General features: G+C 37.3%; 1 protein-coding gene across 6 annotated transcripts in view; it reads left to right on the forward strand.

Annotated features, from left to right (window-relative positions):
* The window catches only part of LOC134666414 (vascular endothelial growth factor receptor 1), a 71,726-nt gene extending 51,909 nt beyond the window's left edge, over positions 1 to 19,817 (forward strand). For 5 of the 6 annotated variants that reach the window (XM_063523545.1, XM_063523544.1, XM_063523547.1 and 2 more), the window contains 4 exons: positions 5,897 to 6,066; positions 8,167 to 8,311; positions 8,985 to 9,174; positions 11,069 to 14,736. In XM_063523545.1, the coding sequence (XP_063379615.1) occupies positions 5,897 to 6,066; positions 8,167 to 8,311; positions 8,985 to 9,174; positions 11,069 to 11,472 (909 nt within the window). In that variant the 3' untranslated portion in view covers positions 11,473 to 14,736. Of the gene's footprint in view, positions 1 to 5,896; positions 6,067 to 8,166; positions 8,312 to 8,984; positions 9,175 to 11,068; positions 14,737 to 18,963 lie in introns of those variants that run through there. The other variant, XM_063523548.1, reaches the window with a different exon arrangement.
* The last annotated feature ends 1,914 nt before the right edge of the window (positions 19,818 to 21,731 follow it).

Genomic DNA, 21,731 nt, shown 5'->3' on the forward strand with positions numbered 1-21,731 from the left:
AAAATATCATAATCTTCCTTATAAAAAAACTTGCTAAAAAAATACCCCCTGGCACTGACTAAAATAACCGACTTGGTTTCACATTACATCCCAAAACTTTTTTGTAGTAGAATAGAAGAACTGCGTTGCGAGATTTGCATCTTTTTACATGAATTCTTTTTGATAGGATCCCATCTCTTTTTGTAGGCTGTCCTTCTTTTCGGGTAATCATACCCATACCATACTGATACTATGTATATACATATCATAATCCATCTTTATTCATACTCACATCGTCCATCGTAGTGTACCTTTACGTTCCCTACTAATTGTAAGAAATAAAAGGTAACGTTGTTATCGCATATATTTCTATAGGATTACAAACTTAATTATGCAGTTATCTTTAGAACGTGACTAATATTGCAGTATTATTAGATTTTTATTAGCTTAAAAAGCTAAAACCTAATTACGTTTCTAATTTGGAATTTGTGGGTATGCTAGAAGTACCTTAAAATAATATTGATTGAGAGTGTGCCAGTGACAAAACTAAGGGATTTTAAAGTGTATTAATTCTTAGACTACATGCTCAAATTAAATGTTATTTAGATAGAATGTTATTGAGATTTGATGGTACGGCCTTGCCACTTTGTTTTGCTCGACTTGGCGGCGGCACTGCCGTGCCCCCAGATCCTTTGTCCTTCTTAAGGCCTCAAACTATCTCCATGCGAATATGTATTATCAAGATGATATCGGCTTAAGCGTGACAAGATAACAGACAGAGAGACAGAGATACTTTCCCATTTATAATATAGTAAGAATAGGATATATTTAATTTTTCTTGTACCTATTAGAAAAGCTAATTTATAACAACTAATCTATTAAACGAGCAATTCTTGTATATATTTCGGGGATCTCGGAAACAGCTCTAACGATTTCGATGAAATTTGATCATATATGGGCGTTTTTTGGGATGAAAAATCGATCTAGCTAGGTGTCTCTGGGAAAACGCGCATTTTTGAGTTTTTAGGTACGTATATGTTTTCCGAGCAAAGCTCGGTCTCCCAGATATTTGAACTTTATACGGCTTACGCTGTCAGCTGTCAGATTTACAAAAAAAAAACCATTGTAAATTTGATTCATTTTGTTTCATGTAACCTTAGGTACGGGTATTATAATATGTAATAATTCCAAAAATAGTTTTATGTTTAATAGTTTTTTGTAAATAGTTTTCAACGAATGTAGCCGCAGGTTAGTCGAGTTGACGCGTGACCAGAGGGCTGGGTCATATCTAGCGCAGCGGATCAGCATTGCCATACAACGTGGCAATGCTGCCAGCCTTCTGGGCACGCTGCCAATAGACGGCGATTTGGGACAAATTTTCTATTTATAGTTTATAGTTTATTTTTAAGCTTAGTTTTTAATTTTAGTTTGTATTTTCTATTTTAAGGCTTTTTATTGTTTAATAATTCTTTTTTATTCTAAATGAAATAAATCCCACGGTTTTATGTTTATATAATATTTTAATGTTATAATATGATCAATGAATAAGGTAAGGTGGCGCAAGACTAACAGTACGAGGATTCCATACAAGTGATAGTCTTACCCCAGTGTCGTCTTACCCCACCTTACCTTACGTATTAAAATTGCCCGGGTTATTCGGGTCCACCCTGTAAGTATGTACTATAGTATTTATACTAAAAAACCGTTCATAGATTTTTGTGCATTCTTTGAGATTTCCTTAAATGTAAAATAGAAAGATATACGTCATATTATTATTACATATAATATATATTCAATGCCACTATCTATACATATAATAAAGCTGTAGAGGGTCGAAAGTCTGTACATGGAAGATATTTGAAAAAAAGTTGACTGGGGATACTTAGAATCGATAACAGAACACGTTCCAACAGTTTTTAGAATTTTTGTCTGTTTGTCTGTTTATCTGTTTATCTGTTTGTCTGTTTATTTGAACGCGCATCACGTGAAAACGGCTGAACGGATTTTGATGCAAACTTTACTAATCTGTCGAGAAAATCTCCGGCCAGGTTATAGGCTATAAAAATTCAAGCCTTAAAAGGGGGGGTAGCCATAACACTCGCTTGATTTAAGTTTGCCGCTGAATCTTATGGCGCTACTTAGGAAGGAGGGGCAAACTTTTTTCAAATATGTGCTACCACTATTGAGTACCCTGGTAAACTAACAGATGGCGCTGAATTTAATACGTAGTGACATGAATAGCCACCGAGGAAGGTTTTTGCCAAATTAACTCTAAGTTTAGATGAGGGGGTACGGACATCAACAAATTTAATTGAATAATTTTCTTGCATCTTCTATGCATGAAAACAACCTCGCTGAAACCCTTAAATATCGAGCCCTATGCGAAGCTAGGCTGATAGAAAACTGTCCTATCCCTTCTTTGTATGAAATCCTGGATTCGCGCCTGATTGGGACTAAAAGTAAAATTGCGTTTTTTATATCGAAAAATTTTCGCGCTCGCTTCGCTCGCGTTTTTAATCACTTTCTAAGCTATGATAAAGATGACATTCGGGTGGCGACTGCAATAGCATTAGGTACTCTGTTGCAACATTACTGCTGCGGCACTGTCAATTTTCGAGATAAAATGATGTGACTGATTTCCATTCTCAGCTGTAATGCGGCAATGAACTTCACTCAATTTACCAAAAAAAAACGGGCAAGTGCGAGTCGGACTCGCGCACGAAGGGTGCAAAAAAAAATAACAAAAAAAAAAGCAAAAAAAAACGGTCACCTATCCAAGTACTGATCACTCCCGACGTTGCTTAACTTTGGTCAAAAATCACGTTTGTTGTATGGGAGCCCATGTTGTTGTTATAGCGGCAACAGAAATAAATCATCTGTGAAAATTTCAACTGTCTAACTACCACGGTTCGTGAGATACAGCCTGGTGACAGACGGACGGACGGACGGACGGACGGACGGACGGACGGACGGACGGACGGACGGACGGACGGACAGCGAAGTCTTAGTAATAGGGTCCCGTTTTACCCTTTGGGTACGGAACCCTAAAAATAATGTAATCTTAATGACCCTAGGGAGAGGGGGCACCATTGTCTAGAAATGCTTAGGGCATCAAAATATCTTAAACCGGCACTGCTTCGGACTTAACCCAACGTACGTGTCGCGCTTTACGCGTTCCAAAGCAGCCGGGCGCCTTCGGCGCCCTCATACTAAAAGAATCTGGCGTAGCCCGACAACGTGGCGCGCTGCACGCGGTCCAACCAAAGCCCTCATACTCAAAGAGTCGGACGTAGACCGACGTACGTGACACACTGTGCGTGTTTCAAAGCCGGGCGCCCTCATACTCAAAGCGTCGGGAGTAGCCCAACGTACCTGGCGCGCTGTACGCGTTCCAAAGCCGGGCGCCTACGGCACCCTCATACTAAAAGTGTCGGGCGTAGACCGACGTACGTGACACGCTGTACGCGTTCCAAAGCAGGGCGCCTCCGGCGCCCTCATACTCAGAGCGTCGGGCGTAACGTACGCGTTTCAAACCTGGGCGTCTTCAGCGCCCTCATACTAAAAGAGGTGGGCGTAGACCGACGTACGTGACACGCTGTACGCTTGCCAAAGTTGGGCGCCGAAGGCACCCACATACTCAAAGCGTCGGGCTACGCCCGACGCACGTGGCACGCTGTGAGCGTTCCAAAGCCGGGCGCCTTCGGCGCCCTCATACTAAAAGTGTTGGGCGTAGACCGACGTACGCAATACGCTGTACGCGTTCCAAAGCCGGGCGCCTCCCTCATACTCAAAGCGTCGGGCCTAACCCGACGTACGTGACACGTGTACGCTTGCCAAAGTTGGGAGCCGAAGGCACCCTCATACTCAAAGCGTCGGGCATAGCCCGACATAGACACGTGGCGCGCTGAATGCGTTCCAAAGCTGGGCTCCTTCGGCGCCCTCATACTAAAAGAGTCGGGAATTGCCCGACGTAGGTATGTGGCGCACTGCACGCGGTCCAAAGCTAGGCGACTTCGACTTTCTCATACTAAAAGAGTCGGGCGTAGTCGGACTACTACAAATCGCGCTCTAAAAAGTATGGAACAATAAGAGAGTTATCATGCAGGAAATTATAAATGTTATAATTTTTTGAATAAAAAAATACAGCGTAATGTAATTTACTATTTTTTATATATTTAGCAGCTTACTGACACAAACCGAATTCCACGCGGGCGGAGCCGCGGGCACAGCTAGTATGTATATATATATATATATATATATATATGAAATAATAATATGACGTAAACATTGCCAATTAACTTACAGTGCCCCCAATTAAAAATTTGTTGACAATAAATGTAATACTTTCTAATTCCCGTGCCACTTAATCAGCTGTTTTAGGTAAATATTCCATGGGAATTAGGGCACGGAAATTAGAATTCGTAATAAAAAAATTCGCCAAAAATTTAAATCGTGTTTAACCAAACTGTTATGTTATCGCTTACATAAAGATACATAAAGGGCTCCTAAATATGACAATTGTTATTGAAAAGCTATGTAGGAAATAAAATTTATAAGGGGCATCGAAATTAGAAAAAAATTGTCGCCCACCCGGATTCCGAAATACTTATGCGATTTGCTCGAACACGCCGCGGCTTGAGGTACATCCGTTTGCTTTGAGAAACAGTCGAATACTGCCAGTACAGGTGAGGCGGGACACGAGGCGGTTCAGATACAGACGTCGGCTGTCAGAGCCCTTTGAGTTTTGCCGACGAAATTTTACTCGCGCGCTCGGACAAAATTTAAACTTCGATCACGAGTTATTTACCACAATGAAGTTAATAGTGTATGTGCTCAGTGATAGTAAATATCATCTAGTTTAAGTATTTGACACTAACTTAGTGATACTAATGTAGAATTTTTCGTAGGATTTTTCATTATGCTCAAAAGTAGATTCCGGACAGGGCACGGGAGTAGTAATTTGAGCCTTTAGGTATTTTTAAGTGTACTCTAAAAACCAATTAATCAGTGAATTCATATGGAACCCGGTGTGAAAGTGTGGCTTCTTTATGTAAAAAAAAAATGGTAAGTATTATCTGATGCTAACCCGCGATTTTCATCACGGACAGAAAAAAAATCGTGTTCAGAAATTGACCCTACCTATGTCAAAAATTCTTCTACCGTATAGTAACACTTCTCTACCAAATTTCTAGACTATCAGGAGAACGTCGTGAGAGGTGGCCAAAATATGCAAGGATGCGGTCTTGACATATGGTCGACAGTATGGTGGTTATGTGCGATTGTGTTAATTCTGACTTTACATCAATCTTAGTACGCTGTGAGTTTCAACTGGAAAATGGTGAAGCGTGTACCTACGGAGATATCACTAAAATAATTTAACAATAAAAATAGAATTAGTTAGGAACTGTGTTGTAATGTTATCGCTGCATATCTCAGTTCGCAAGTTGTGATGCGAGATAGGGGCCAACAGGATACGCGTTTGATAATTTGCTTAACCTCTTTGAACATCTCCCTTACAATCCAAAGCCGATATTTAATTTTGAAATATTCTATAATATATTGAACTTCATAAACAAATATCATTACTTAATCCATTAAATTTAATCTGTAACTAGATAGATAAGAACACAATTAGGGAAAAAAATTTTACGTATGAAGGTGCACAGCTTTATAACAAATTACCGTCTGATGTATGAGGGGCAGGCTCATTTAATGCATTTAAAATTAAATTATCGAAATACATTTTAAACCACTACACATATTAAAGAAATAGTTGCGTGAGCGTATACCTCTCGAGCGAGTTTTGTATGCTACCGTAGATAGGATTACTTTTACTCTGTAACTTGTTCTCATGTAAGTGACTTGTATGTCTTTTTTGAGAATAAATATCTTTAAACCTATAACTAACACTTTTCAGAGTCCCTTGCCAGTGAAGTGGCTAGCCATAGAATGCATGACGGACCGCATATTCTCGACGCAGTCGGACGTGTGGTCGTTCGGCATCGTGCTGTGGGAGCTGTTCTCTCTCGCCAAGACTCCGTACCCTGAGATCAACCCACAGGACCTACTGCAGCGGCTACAGGAAGGGTGAGGGCTTTTGGCTTTATTTAGACTAAGGGAGTGTTTTTCAGAGCCCCTTGCCAGTGAAGTGGCTAGCCATAGAGTGCATGACGGACCGCATATTCTCGACGCAGTCCGACGTGTGGTCGTTCGGGATCGTGCTGTGGGAGCTGTTCTCTCTCGCCAAGACTCCGTACCCTGAGATCAACCCACAGGACCTACTGCAGCGGCTACAGGAAGAATGAGGGCTTTTGGCTTTATTTAGACTAAGGGAGTGCTTTTCAGAGCCCCTTACCGGTGAAGTGGCTAGCCATAGAATGCATGACGGACCGCATATTCTCGACGCAGTCGGACGTGTGGTCGTTTGGGATCGTGCTATGGGAGCTGTTCTCGCTCGCCAAGACTCCGTACCCTGAGAGCAACCCACAGGACCTACTGCAGCGGCTACAGGAAGGGTGAGGGCGTTTGGCTTTATTTACACTTAAGGAGTGCCTTTTTTATGCATTTTCGCACGCACAGTTGTTGCCAAAATTTGGCCAAAATGTTTTAATTGGTTGCTGACAGTTAGCGTTACATTTTTGAGGAAATGTGAACGCGTCTTGAATAATTTTAAAGTTCCGTTTTTGATCACTGTCAAAAACTGTATGTCTGTGTTGGAACAATACAAAATGGAACATGTTTATTAATTAACGAAACTCACAATAAGTACTAGAAGTCATTCAATAGGAATTACCTTAAAGTGAATTAATAGACTGTTAACAATTGCTGAACAATCAATTTAAAGGAAACTTTGAGGAAGTAAGAGGAAAATTAGGAATTTGCACTTTCAATAATAGGGTAGAAAGGGTACGAATATTTAGGTCTGCGGTTTCTCTTGCAATTTGTAATTCCAAACCACAAATTGATTCCCATTTCAGTAAACAGGAAAATCTCACCAATAATGTCTCAAATAGGCTAACACGGCCTTACTTGCATAGGTAACTAAGGTGACAGTCCATTTCCAACGACAGCTGCATTACTGTTCATTTTACTATGGAAATTGACAATGATAGCGACGCGTTCGTTCAGTACCGGAAGTGCAGCTGCGGTAAGAAATGGAATGTTACCATAAAGGTAACATTCGGGTAACTGCAGCTGCATTTGATTACTGTTGCGGCATTACTACTGCGGACTTGACGAGGGCGCTGTCACTGACAATTTCCTTGATAAATGAGACGATCGTTCGCCGCGTCGCATTACTTATGCCGAGATTAGAACGTTCAAATCCGTCAATCATTTTATTAAGGAAATTGCCATCCGAATGTCACCTAGGTCCCCATCGATATCTTAGTTGTTAAAAGCTAATAAAAAAATAGTAATCTCTGTTCCGTCAAAATTAGGAAGTGAACTACATTTTATAAATAAACATTTATTCCATTGTAGTTTTCTCCCCCAAAATTAGCTTCCGATCCCCTAACTATGATCCAAGTCACTACACTATGACCTACATCTAAGGTAAGTGCTAGTGCTCGACATGCTAATGACCAATAGATGACATCTTGCTGTCACCTCTATTGACAATGACTTAAGTTTCAAGATGACATGTACTGGGACCGCGTCGAGCGCCAGGTACGTTTACATTATTTGTAGAAATAGTAGGTAATAAATAAAGTAAATAAGATTGGACATTTTTGTCTCGATTTTTAAGTGGGCTTCATACCCTAAGGGGTAAACAATTATTAAGAGACAAAACCGGGCAAGTGCGAGTCGGACTCGCGCACGAAGGGTTCCGTACCATAATGCAAAATAAAAAAACAAAAAAAAAAGCAAAAATAAAAACGGTCACCCATCCAAGTACTGACCACTCCCGACGTTGCTTAACTTTGGTCAAAAATCACGTTTGTTGTATGGGAGCCCCATTTAAATCTTTATTTCATTCTGTTTTTAGTATTTGTTGTTATAGCGGCAACAGAAATACATCATCTGTGAAAATTTCAACTGTCTAGCTATCACGGTTCGTGAGATACAGCCTGGTGACAGACGGACGGACGGACGGACAGCGAAGTCTTAGTAATAGGGTCCCGTTTTACCCTTTGGGTATGGAACCCTAATACAGAAGTACCAATGAGAGTAATTGTATATTTATAGCCATCGCCTCAGCAAGCCGCCATACGCGGATGACCGTCTGTATCGTGTGATGAGGTCGTGTTGGGAACAGCGGCCCACCAAGAGACCTACCTTCACTGAACTGCAGGAGACCATCGGGTCATTCTTAGAGGATAACGTGCGTAATGTAAGTATCATATCAACTCCCCAACATATTATTAAAACAAGTTTTCTATTAAACAAGCAATATTTGAATATGTGTGTATAATATACTTAAATCAGTGCCCGAAATTGGATCTAAAGATTTAGGTAATATTTCTTAGGGTTTCTTTAATTCCTGAAATTCTTAACTACTTATAGATTAACAGGCCTATTCGGATTTCGAGATAATCACAAGATCTAGAGACGATTTAGAGATCAACTAGATCTACATTAGATATCGACTAGATGTGACTTGGATATCTAAGTTATAACTTGTCGAAATCGTTCAAGAGGACCTCCAGAATCGCGGAAACGTCAAATTTGACATATCTATCTTACAAGTATCTTTAAATTATCCATATCGTAACTTGTTGAAGTCTAGTAGAAATCTAATTCATTTTCCGAATCGAGCCGCACCGCACTCATAGAAAGCAAAAATCATGCATCAATGTAGGAAGAGGATAAGTCCGGAGTGACAATAATGACTCTACCCTCCAATTCGGAGAAATTTAGCGGAATTTTAAATCACTGATGAAAGCTGAGCTATTCCTCAACCTTATTGCATCGAGATAAAATCCACTAATGAGCCAGGGATCACGTTGGTCGTACAATTCTTAAAACAACTATTGCAATGCTGAATTCCGGGTTGTTTATTCCAGCACTACGTAGAGCTGAACCAGGCTTGCGCCGAAACGAACGAGAACCGCGTCGGAGAGAACTACTTGGTGCAAGTGTGCGCGCCCGACTACAACAACCAGGTGACGCCGAGCCCGCACCACTACGCCAACGACGCCAGTGGCTTCTTCTTCGGCGTCACTCCGACGCCGACCCCGGTGCAGTTGCAACACGGTACGTTATAACGTTATTCATTAACGTTATCAACATTCCTCTCAGACATCCAACAAAAAGGGGCAAACTGAAAACCAGCGCTGAACGCTAGTCTAGCACATGCTGAGCTTGGTACTCACGGCCGACATGTCTTACTAAATGTAAACCTATAGAGTTATAATTATAAGTTATCACGTATTTAGACACAGAGTCTATCCTGTTTGTAGGTGATATAAAACATTAGTTTTACAAAGTAATTAAGTGCTAAAGCATTCATTATTTTTCGACGCTTATAAATTGATATTAAGGTGGAATGACGGAATCACATCTACAAGCGTGGACCCGTAGCTCGAACGTGTCTAAAATATTGTTCCATGATGATAGATGTAATTCCACCCTAAAGGAATACGTACACCGTACTATAGTTAGTTTTTTTAGCATTAGAAAGAACTTGAAAGAAGGTAACTAAGCGATCTTGGCATGTCTTTAATTGAAAAACGCTTTTTAAAAATCAATAACTATGACTACTTATGAAAGCAGAAGAATATAAAAGATCGTATTAGATTCATAATTGCCGTATTACATATTTGCCGTAACTTATTTTTAAAATGTGTTTTTCAATTAAAAGACACATCAAGATTGTTTACCTAATTTCTAATGCTTAAAAAAACGAACTATAGTACGGTGTACGTATTCCTTTAGGGTAGAATTACATCTATCAGCATGGAGCCATATTTTAGACACATTCGATTTGCAAAGGCAATAACAACTAAGATGTTATCAACATGTTTAAATAGTAGCGTTTGCAATTTATAGTTATGTATTGTATAATCTGAGTTTTTATCGTAACTAATAATTATTTCCAGCGGCAGGCATGACTAACTAAACTGTGATATCAATAGACTTATTTTTTCCTTTTAATTTTCTTTAGAACATACGGAAAATACCGAGTTCTGAATAAGCTGCACCAATTTGGATGGGTAAACGATGTGTGACGCATGTTGGTATTTGACTTTGCTAACTGGACTTGAAACAAATGCCGCAAGAGTTTTATAAAGCTATTAAAGTTAATATAATAAAATTAAAGCATTATCAAGCTTACTTAATAAATAATAATTGAAGGGATGTTTACTAAAACAACATAACTGACTACACTGGTTGACACCTGAAACGATTAACAATGTTCTTAAAAAAGTGACAACCGCTCTAAGCAGTTATGTTGTTTTTGTAAACATCCCTTCAATTGCTCAATAACGAATGGTAATAAATGTAACTGGTGTTTTCGATGTGATTTTTGGAAATCATAATATTTGCCCGCTAACAAGTGATTGTGATATCAAATAGTAACAAAATAACATATTTGATTAAATTACTCTTCTGGATGGGTTTCCCACAATAAATAACTAATTAAGATAACAATATAGTTAAACAAAACATATTTGTTTAACTAAGAGCAGTGTTATCTTGAAAACAAATACCTATTTACTAAAGAATTATATTAATCTAATGAAGAAAGTGTAGCGCAATGCAGTTTCATCACATGCAAAATATTATTGATACTTGGGCCGGTTGCATGAAACTGTTCGTTTCGTTAAAGAGTTCGTGTATTTGTATTTATGGAAAGTTTCATAGTAAAGCGCCGGGGCGCGCCGGCTGATTATGATCAGTCTGTCAAATGTGGTTGGTGCAACTGGCCCTTAGTAGAGGAGATATAATGTACTTACACCAAAATTCGTTTTCTTTGAAATTAATCGCTGATGTACTGCCAGCAGCAGAGATAGTTGACCCCCCTGCAGTTAAAATGACTATGGAGTCAAACAGCGATGTTAATAAATAATGTCCTTGGCGGCCGTAAATTGTTTTATTTCCCAATGACAAACCATGAAATTCTTCATTGCCAACATAATTATTTCAGATGACGAGGGCTACCTAGCAATGACACCGGCATCTAACCAGAACGTATTTAGTCCTCGGACCGGCTCGACGTTCGACTTCGACTCACGCAAGCTCAACGGGCGCTCCTCTGCCGCCAGCCAGGGCTCGGAGCTGACCCCCATGCTCTCCCTCAGCCACCTCAGCGCGCGCAGCGGCTCCGACTCCGACCACGAGGGCGCCACTTCCCCCTACCTCAATATGATCCCCCGCATCGAGGAGGAAACCGATGAGGTATTTGAATTAGAAACTAAGAAGAATAATCTCAAAAACTCACAGAACAACGCTGTGACTAATCCGACGTACATCACTTTCCCGTCGCTAGACAAGAAACCAATAGCTTCTAACAATTACGTCAATGTTAATGGAAATGGCCTAGTCAAGTGAAGTTGAACTCGTTATATTTACTTATAATGAGATCAGTAGTTTTTTTTTAACATTACATACATTCCGCTTGCGACAGCACTCAGTGCAACATTACTAGTGACTGCATTGCTGCAGGGAATTTCAATTATCCAGTACCTACGTCGATACCTATTGATGTTGACATTTCCTGCAGTCGACAGTAAAGCTGCGCTACAATACTATCGCAATTGAAATGTAACCTTAAGAGTATAGTGGAGGACCGCTTCACGGTCGTCCACTTTCCTCTTAATGCAATTCCCAAGTGATGAATTGTGTAAATTTATAATCCAAATCCCACCGGCTCGGAGTACCTAACGCTTTGTACAGTCAGCATTGAATTTCGCTTTGACCGTAACAATTTATTTGATACTGCGCCAAAATAATAAAAAGTAGATTATAGCCTAAGGTACATACGATAAGTCATATCTACTCATTTGTTATTTGATTTGCTTTAGACAAAAATATAATGTTAGTTATAGATATTGCAAATGGGTTGTCTAATTCATTGCTAATGAGCTAACAAGAGATTGAAAACGGGTTGTAAGTTTTAAATTTAGGGAAAAGATTAACGTACATATTAACCTTAATTTGCACCTTGTTGTAAAATCGAAATAAATAAAACAATGAAATATTATTATAAATTTAGTCATTTTACATTTCTGAAAAAAAAAAGAATTGAGAACTGAAATAAAAATACATATCTATTTGCCTTTTTTTATTAAATTTAATGCCATAATAAAGAAATTTAAGCTTTTAAAGTTAACCATTGCAGATATTTCAATACAAGTATACACTCTCACCGCCTTTTTCCCCACTAGGTTTAGCTGCAACCCATGTGCAATCGCTTTAAGTACCTATATATTTTCCGACATACAGCTATGGTATGAAACAAATAACAGATGAGTATAGGAACTCATAAAACAGATCGATCACTAATTATTTTTTCACCACACCATCTCGGAAATGCTTACTTTGCACTTCAAAAACGGATAGCAAAGTTGCACTTTGCTATCAGTAATTCACATGAGAGGCAAAGTAATCAAATGCAAATTTTGAGTTGTTTTCTTATGTTTGCTGGTCGAATTGACTTTTAAATGATGATTTTGGATGATAAATATTTAATAACATTTATTAGAATTTGATTTTGTTTGATATTTTACATTTAATATTTGCTTTGAGTTGGGGTGGTGTAAAATTTTGTGTTTCACTCGGGGGTAAATTATGTTTAACCCTCGTGCTTTGAAACCCTCCTCACAACGCTCAAGATTCAATTTTTCGAACCACTCGCTACGCTCGTGGTTCAATTTTGGAATCTTTCGCTTGCTCGGGTATCAATATTAGCACGAGCGGTTAAACAACAACTTTGCCCCCTTGTAAAACAAATAACTATTTCACTTATCTAATTGTCTAGGTGTAAATGAAAACGTCATACTATTGTTTTCTATTCGTACACATTAGTGGCCAGTATTTTTGCCGCTGCCGAACCTATGTATTATGATCATGTGTACAAGGTTTATGACTGCCTTAACAAGTTCTATCGGTATTACTGCATGTAGTTAACTTTCATTTTCTTTTTTCTTGAAAGTTAATTGTACTCTTGAAATTAATTTTTCTTTGTTTGCAATCTTATTTTCAGTGCCTTGACCTTTTTGTCTGTCTATTATTTTTTTAAGTTTTATCTTCCGAATTCTAAAATCGTATGTTTTGAGCTTATTGTACCTAATTATTTTTGTTTAAGAACCAAAGTTAAATTAATTTAGAAGGAACTGTATTGCAAAGCAAATAATTATGAATTATTTTTGTTACATTTTAATAAATAGGATTTTAATTGAATGTATTAATAAGAGAGTTTGACACGAAATGTATGGAACAAATTAGCATGCTTAAGTGCTTAATTATCTGAGCATGGAACTGAATGATTAATTTTAATAATGATTATAAAAACGTAACCTTCGCCGTTGTCGTTACTTTTCGTACCCTGAGGTCCTACCGTGAAAAACGAAATTTGATTAATTACCTGCTTCTCTATCGCTCCAATATGCAAGATCGATAGAATGGCAGAAAAAGTTTTTATATTTTTCTATGATGGCGGTAGGCCCTCCGATCTATGGCTCTCTTTTATTTAATTTTGATTTCCCTACATAGAGGCGTGGGTATGGTCAGAAGGATAGGTTAACTGAGCTTGATCAATATCCTGCACTGTTATATTATGGTGATCTCTTCTGAATATCCATAGTCCAGTCGCCATCATATATATCGGAGCGGCCAAGGTGCTCACAAATATCTGAGCACGCCTTTATTGTCAAGGCGTTAGAGTGCTTGTTCAGATATTGTGAACATCTTGGCCGCTCCGATATATCTGATGGCGACTGTCCAACTAGACTAGCCTCCTAGATTCCATGTGTGATGCCGGTATTTATTTAGTTACGAGTGAGCTGATAGCCAAATTGATTTCTCTGATTATGATTCATTGATTAAAAAAAAAACTTATTCCGCTCAAACTTCAGTAGTACTTATTAAATGTACAACATTTTACATTACATTTACGTTACAGATTTAAATATTTTATTATAATTAAGTTGTTATTGATATTGATAGTTTATAAGCGCTCTTGTTATTTTTAAGGACATCGTCTAGTCGTTAGGTACAGTAAATGGTAGTCATATTAACCAAATCCACCACGCTTATTGAAAGTAAAAGTTTATTGGGGCCTTCATCTCATGCGCCATGTGGGATATTAATGTATTTGTGTGTGTTATCCATGGATTTGATTTACATATTGTTGTATCTACAGTAACCATCAGATATGTCAGTGCGGCCTGCGCTTCAGCGAAAATATCGCCACACGCACTCTAGCGCCATAAGAGCTCAATATCAACGTGCACACTAGCGCCACTGCTAAAAAATCGTGATTATTTAGCAGTGGCGCTAGTGTGCACGTTGATGGGCTCTTAACAACACAGGCACGCTCAGATATTTGTGAGCTCTGAGATATTTGATGGCCACTCACATCGCATAAGCCTTAATAGAACGTTAATTCAGCTACAATGCAATTATTTTTTTTGTGATATATTTTATATGGGTTAATTTACGTGAATGGATTCACTTAAATTGTGGGTGAATTAAACTACTTAACCATATTTAAGGTACATTTACTATTAAAGTCATAATACAACCTGTAATAATAGGGCGCCATATTATCGATGTGATTATGTATTTTGCGTAATTAAAGTGGTATAAAAGAGACCTAATAATTGTATTTTTTTGACAGAGCTATATTAAATTTTGAAACCATTTACAAAATATTTTGTTATATGATACCAAACCTGTAGTATTAAAACATAGCTACAAAATAATATGTAAAATGTTCATTTTGTCATCACTGACATTTTCACTGCTTCTGACTCATAAAAAAAGCGACGGTCTATGTGGAGAAATCCGACACATTTTTTTAAGACCGTCATAAGGCAAGAATGACTCTCGTACCTAATAGTATACAAACATACGTCGCTCAGATAGTCAGAAATAAAAGAGTTTTGCTCCTTCTGCTCTACCGATCTTCTGTAAGCGTAGTATAAGGGCCAGTTGCACCAACCACATTTGACAGACTGATCAACGTCAGAGCCGGCGCGCCCTGGCGATTTACTATGAAACTTTCCATACATAAAAATTTAGCGAACTCTTTAACGATACGAACAGTTTGGTACAACCGATCCTAAGTGTACACAAAACTGAGTTATGGTAACATTCCATTTCTAACCGCAGCTGCACTCCCGGTACTGAACGCGTCGCTGTCATTGTCAATTTCCATACTAAAATGAACAGTCAATGCAGCTCGTTGGAAATGGACTGTCACCTTTAGAAGCAACGAAAAAACATGTAGACGGTCTGTTCCCCACATTGACTTTAATAATATTTAAAAAAAATTATTCATGCCAATAAGAGCCATCCTGTATTGTGACCACCATTCAGAGTGCTATAAAGAATGTTAGTATAATTTAAATAACCATTAATGTGACATAACTTAATAAAAGTATAACTACTTATATAAAAACCGCAATAGTTTATGTACAAATGTATCATGTATAATATGGGATCTATCGTTTGAATCAAATCATATTGTCTTAGGAAAAGCGCAATAAAAATATTACACGCTGAAATTGCTGAACTCAAATAAATTTTTATGTGATATTAAATTCAGTTTTATATTCATTATTTTAAAACAATTAACCTGTGTATGTAATCTAACAGTTGCACTAAAGTGCAAACATTATTACTTACTCTCTAAAAACACATTGTCTGTCGGCCGATGAGGTAAAACATTACATATAATATCTAGATTCTATGGAGTTATGTTATTGCACGAACGACTGAGTCACATGTTTTTATTTTGTTTACATTTTTCTAAAGATCCACTTGGAATAAATAAAAACATGCTTAATAAAATAGTGACGCCATAACATGTTGTCGTAGGTACACGTAGGACATGTATGTAGTAGGTATTATTTAACTTTTTTGACCGCCATCGAACCACTGAAAGTAATATAATAACATTAATAACACAAAGTAAGTAAATGAAAACAAAATACAAAATTTTATTTTAGATTTAGATTAGTTATTAAAAATGATGAGTATATACTCACATTCGTAATTGCGTGGAGTATCCCGGAACCGACCTGTTGCCAAGGAATGCTTAGTAACTTTTATGAAAATGGAATACATACCTACAATATGGAATACCTACTCTAACTGGAAAAAATATGTCCATGCCACTGACAAGCCAATTCGAACGTATCCTGTCATCAAAATGATATTTGAATGATGTCAATTAGTTATCGTACGTCTCGCTCGCACCAAAACATGTATGGACAAGTACTCGATATTCTGATAGCAATGTACGTTCGAATTGGCCTGACTGACGGCGTGATTCGGGAAATGAATTAGAGATTAACTAGATACGATATAGTAAAGATATGTGACGTCCCACGGGTAAAGGTACCTTATGGCAGTTGGCGCTTACGCTATTATTAACGCCGCTCCAATATTGTTGCGGCGCTATGCGACGTAAGCGCCAGCCGCTATTTGGTACCTTATCATAATCATAATCGAGCCGTGACTCACGTTATGTCTCGGTATGACATTCTAACACGTATGTCTGTGTAGTTTTTTTGGATAGATTATAAATTTTTTCTTATACCTAGTTAAGTACCTAACACAACACAAGCATCTTAACTAGTGCAAGTTTAAATTAAACTGAATGGTCCTTGTTTTTAACTTTTTACTCACCTCTATGACTCCGGTTATAATTTGTTTTGCTCTAGCGGTCACAGCTTTTAGCCCCTAAAACAGAAATAAAAACATTAAAATACTTAAAAACTCTTATTTTTGAAATACTTTTGTATTATAATTATCAAACTTATAAAAATTTATATAGGTACTATAGTCAGACCGTAAAAAGTCTGCAGCGATTTTGATAGCCCACGCAGTGCAAGTGTCATTTTAAACGTCAAACTTCTATGAAATTATGACGTATACATAACACTTTCACTGCGTGGCTATCAAATCCGCTGCAGACTTTTATTGGTGCGACTATAATACTTTTCAACGATAACGAGCCTGTAAATAAATTACCCTCTTATTCATAAAACTTTACATGCCTCAATGTTATTTTATGTTGTATCCCTTTCTTACAAATACATATTATGTCAGAATGACAGATTAATGAAAACCAACATGAGGCTTGTAGCGCGTTTATGAATAACGCCATAACCAGAGATCGGCGGGGTTGAGCTTATAATTTGACATGTCTTACGTCATATTATAAGGCAAATAGCTCACCCCTGCCGATCTCTGGCCATAACACACGCAGAAAAACAAAAGTTGTCTTCTATACTCGAAAGTTAAGGTTAGGTACTATAGCCAGAGAGCCTAATTTCAGGACATAGGTCCTGGGTGCCTAGCCAACGTGTCAATCGTTTACGTTCCGAACGAAACGCATCTGTGTCTGTTGCACTAAGTAATATAGAAATACCATACGCAGCGGAGCGTAATCGATACGCACGTTGGCTAGGCACCCTGACTATTCAAGATTTGCGGCGGACATTTGACAATGAGGAATGACCCAATATCCCAATAAGACAATTGAATAACACAATTACTGCCATGAAAGCTGGATAGGCAATGGTGATTACTTACCTCACTCACTGAGTTGATGATTTTATTATTACTGGCATTTTGTGCGCTTGATCTGCCATTATTTGTTTGATTTACAGTTTGTGATTTTTCCGTGTTGTTGTTGTTATGTAGCTTTTCGTTTACCGTATCATCACAGAGGACATAAAGTACTAACATAAAACAAGTTAAATGTTTTAACATTATTTTATTGCACAAATCTAGTATGACTTCGAGGCAATGACGAATCAAAATGACGACAATTTGATCTACAGCTGTTATGGCGACTTTTTGTTATGATAATTTCGGTCTCACTCTGTTAACTGGCATTTGCATAAAAAAAGCTTTTAACACTTCTGGTATGTTCGTTCGTTAATTAAAACGTGTGGTGTAAAACGCATTGCCTAGAATTAAATTAATTTATTTGATTATATTTCAGACTAGTCTTCAATGTCTTACAATATTCCCCTAACTATAGCAAGAAAGGTTTTTTCTATCGCCGCCACTCCCTGAAAAGATTTACAAGAACATTATTGTTATTTTAATAAATTAAATTATTATAAAACGTAATCATATTACATTATTTTCTTGTCATAGTAGTTCGATAAACTTTACTTACATCTTTGCATGCCTCCACAAATCCTAAAGGTATGTCTAGTAACATTTTTCCAAAGCTTGCGAGTGCCTGTCAATATAAAGTTTATGAATTATGATGTTATGTACGATACAAATTTTAAAAAGATCCAATGGTGATGTGATTTTAGTGAAAAATAATGGACATTTTGCTATTTCGCATGTGGTCATAGAAAGGTAAGTAGTGAACTAACATTTTCCATTTTCATACTAACACCTAATAGTAGTTTATGTCACTGCTACATAATGATAGGCATTAAAATACCAGGGTGAGTTTATGAAACGAGCCGAAAGTGAGTTTCATAAAAACATCACGCGAGTGTTTAATGCCTTATTATGTACAGCTACATATAGCGCTATATTTACACACTTAATATAAGCTCTCTATGATGTGTTCAGGAACCGCATGTTACGACTGCTATAGCGGCATTTGTTTACAGTTGACAATTGACACAGATAAGAAATTTGTCATAACAAAACAGTTTATTTTGCGGTTTTCGATAACATCATAGAGGATTTATGATAAGCGTGTAAATAAAATTCTTAAATTAACAGAACGAGCTGGATTATAATGATTTATAATATACAATTTTAGTACAAAATTAGTCTTGTATGATATACTGACTCCTCCTGATTCGTGTTTGATTGTTGCCGGTGGCGGCCTCGCAGCGGCGGGCGCGGCGGCAGCGGTGGCGTTATCGGCACTCTTGACCACCGCCACGGTCACCGCCAGCACCACCAGAACCTTCAGGTCTACATACATAGCCGTAATACTGCCGCGATCGACGAGGCGGTTATTCTTATACGGACCACCTGACACCCGTGACGACGCTTTATTTGAAATGGCCGACCGTGACGAGTTAAGAGATCCTAGACATATACAAATTGTAATTCGTCTTGGTAGTTCAAAAGGCCGTTTGAGTTGTCGATAATGAATATTCAATGACTAGTCAAAAAGATGTTTAGAAAGCGGAGGGCCTCGTGATGTTTACATTTTGTTTTTAATATGTTATGTTAAAGTTAAATAAGAATTTGTTTCAAATCATAGGTCGCTAATTTGGTTATGACTTAGAGCTTTGTTGTTAGTTTAATAATGATTTTTACAAAGAAATAAAACGGGTCCGTATTGGTTCACATAATATGTAATAATTCTTGTTTTTTACTTAAACTTCAATTTACTTCTTGCTTACATCAGTTCTCATAATAATGTTTATAATGTAAAATATTTTAATTGGGTAGGTAGGTAAATTTTCTTGTGTTCATTACAGCGAAAATAGTCAATTTAAATATTATGAATTATGAAGAAACATGAATTGTGAATTGTGAACGATTTGTTTATATGTAAAGAATCTTGAAGATGAATTGAAGATAGGAAAGAACATTAATTTTAGGTGAGCTTATATTAAACAAAAAAAAGAGGTTTTTACTGTTCCATTTTTATACTTTATAATCATTGATGGTCATTGCGAGTAACAATATTGATCACTTTATCTGATCAGGCCGCGTAGCCAAGATGCCAATCGCTCACGCTCCGTAGCGATCGAAACGCAACTGTCACTGTCGCACTAATATGGAAGAGTGATAGAGAGACATAAAACTTTTCGCTGTCGAAGCGATAGCGATTGTAACCTTGGCTAGGCGGGCTGTGCTCTCTGAAGTAATTACTTAAAAAAAGATTTATCTTTTCTTAAAAGTTTGAAGTGTTTACATGTCTGATGCGTATCCATACGCCGCTCCGATGTGAGAGCGAGAGACCTTTATGCGCGTAAAGCCATGTCCGGGGTGCCACTGGAGCTGCGTACGGATCCAAATCTAATATAAAAACAGCCGTAAATAAAAAATCTCGAAACCTTTTATACTTATTCGACCCAAACTGAGCACTCGCGGTTCGCCAAAAACGTGCAATTGAAACAGTCTTTTGACCACAGAATATTGTAAAGTGGATATATCGACATCTATTTCATTTTTAATTCGGATTCTTATTAAGGAGTCTTTCGAATCTCCAGCTTTCAATTTACAATATGATAACACCAAAAGGTCGTTTAGCATACCTAATTCCATAGTCGTAATTGTAGAAAAAACGGCCGCCATCTTAAATTTCTTTATTCTTGTCCCGATCATAATGAAAATTTATACCGGGTGTGGCCTGTAACACGAGCAAATAATTAAAACATAGATTGTACTCCTCAAAAGGTGACACTTTTGTTCAACAACTATTAAAAATTATGAAGTATTTAGACTCCCTATTTTTCATACAAAATAAATATTATATTCAATGGACGTCTTAAACACAAAATTCGCAATACATTGCGTCTTAGAATAAACTTTAAAGTATATTAAAAATCAAACCACAAGTTTTTTTTTTTAAGTTGTTGAACAAATGTTGGTTAGTATGAGGAGTACAGCCTACAGTTTAATTTTTTGCTCGTATTACAGGCCACACCCGGTATTTGATGATCCGAAAGGCTCTTTAATTCGTAGACGAAACTGCAAAAAACGGCAGCTATCTTGAATTTATACTTTTTTATTCTCTTATTATTTTTTAAAATTAAAAATGTAGGGTCATATTATAATAACTATAATAATATGACTATGAATCCACTCTATATGTAGGTATAGTTTGGCAGATCAAGAGGCGAACTATCTAGTTGCTTAAACGACAAAAAACTGTTTCTGGATTCGATTAATCAATTATTTATGAGAATTCTAAACACAGATTTAATGGCAGGTCATGCCTATTGAACGCTTTAGGTCTAAGATCGTTTAGTACAGAAATGAATTAATAAAAATAAACTGAGTAACACTAAAAAAATAAGTTTTTATTTTGCAGTATACCCGATTATGCCCTGGATTTTTAGATTTTATTTTTTACACTGCGCTATATTGTGTCCACAAAAGATAAGATAAGATAAAACTATTTTATTGCACAAATAGGACACAGATAAAGTGAAGCAGTTGTTTTAAAGAGTTGGTGGAGTAAATATCAAATGATAATGGTATTACAAAGATCTATCACTCGCGTACATACCTAAGGACTACTTTGATCAAAACTTCGGTAGCAAAATGGTTACCGCACTTGACCGGATATCAAGGAATCCGGGTCTCGCTTCCTTAACACGCTTAATTTTTCCTAGTTCTTTGATGTTATTCATGTCACAGCTGTCATCTCGAGATTAAGGGCCCGATTCGGATTTTGAAATAGACATCTATTAGACATCTTTTACACATCAACAAGATACGATAACGATATGTTTAAGATCTAACCTGTCAAATTTGACATTTGCGCGATTCTGGAGATACTCTTGAACGATTTCCACAGGATATTGTTTATTTATTTGTTTATTTATGTCACTTAGCAACTATCCTTACAGGTTCACCCTAATACAATAGTGCCTTACTAACTAGGTATGTAAATTATATTAATTATAATAACAACA

Source organism: Cydia fagiglandana, chromosome 8, assembly GCF_963556715.1.
Source record: "Cydia fagiglandana chromosome 8, ilCydFagi1.1, whole genome shotgun sequence".
Classification (NCBI taxonomy): domain Eukaryota; kingdom Metazoa; phylum Arthropoda; class Insecta; order Lepidoptera; family Tortricidae; genus Cydia; species Cydia fagiglandana.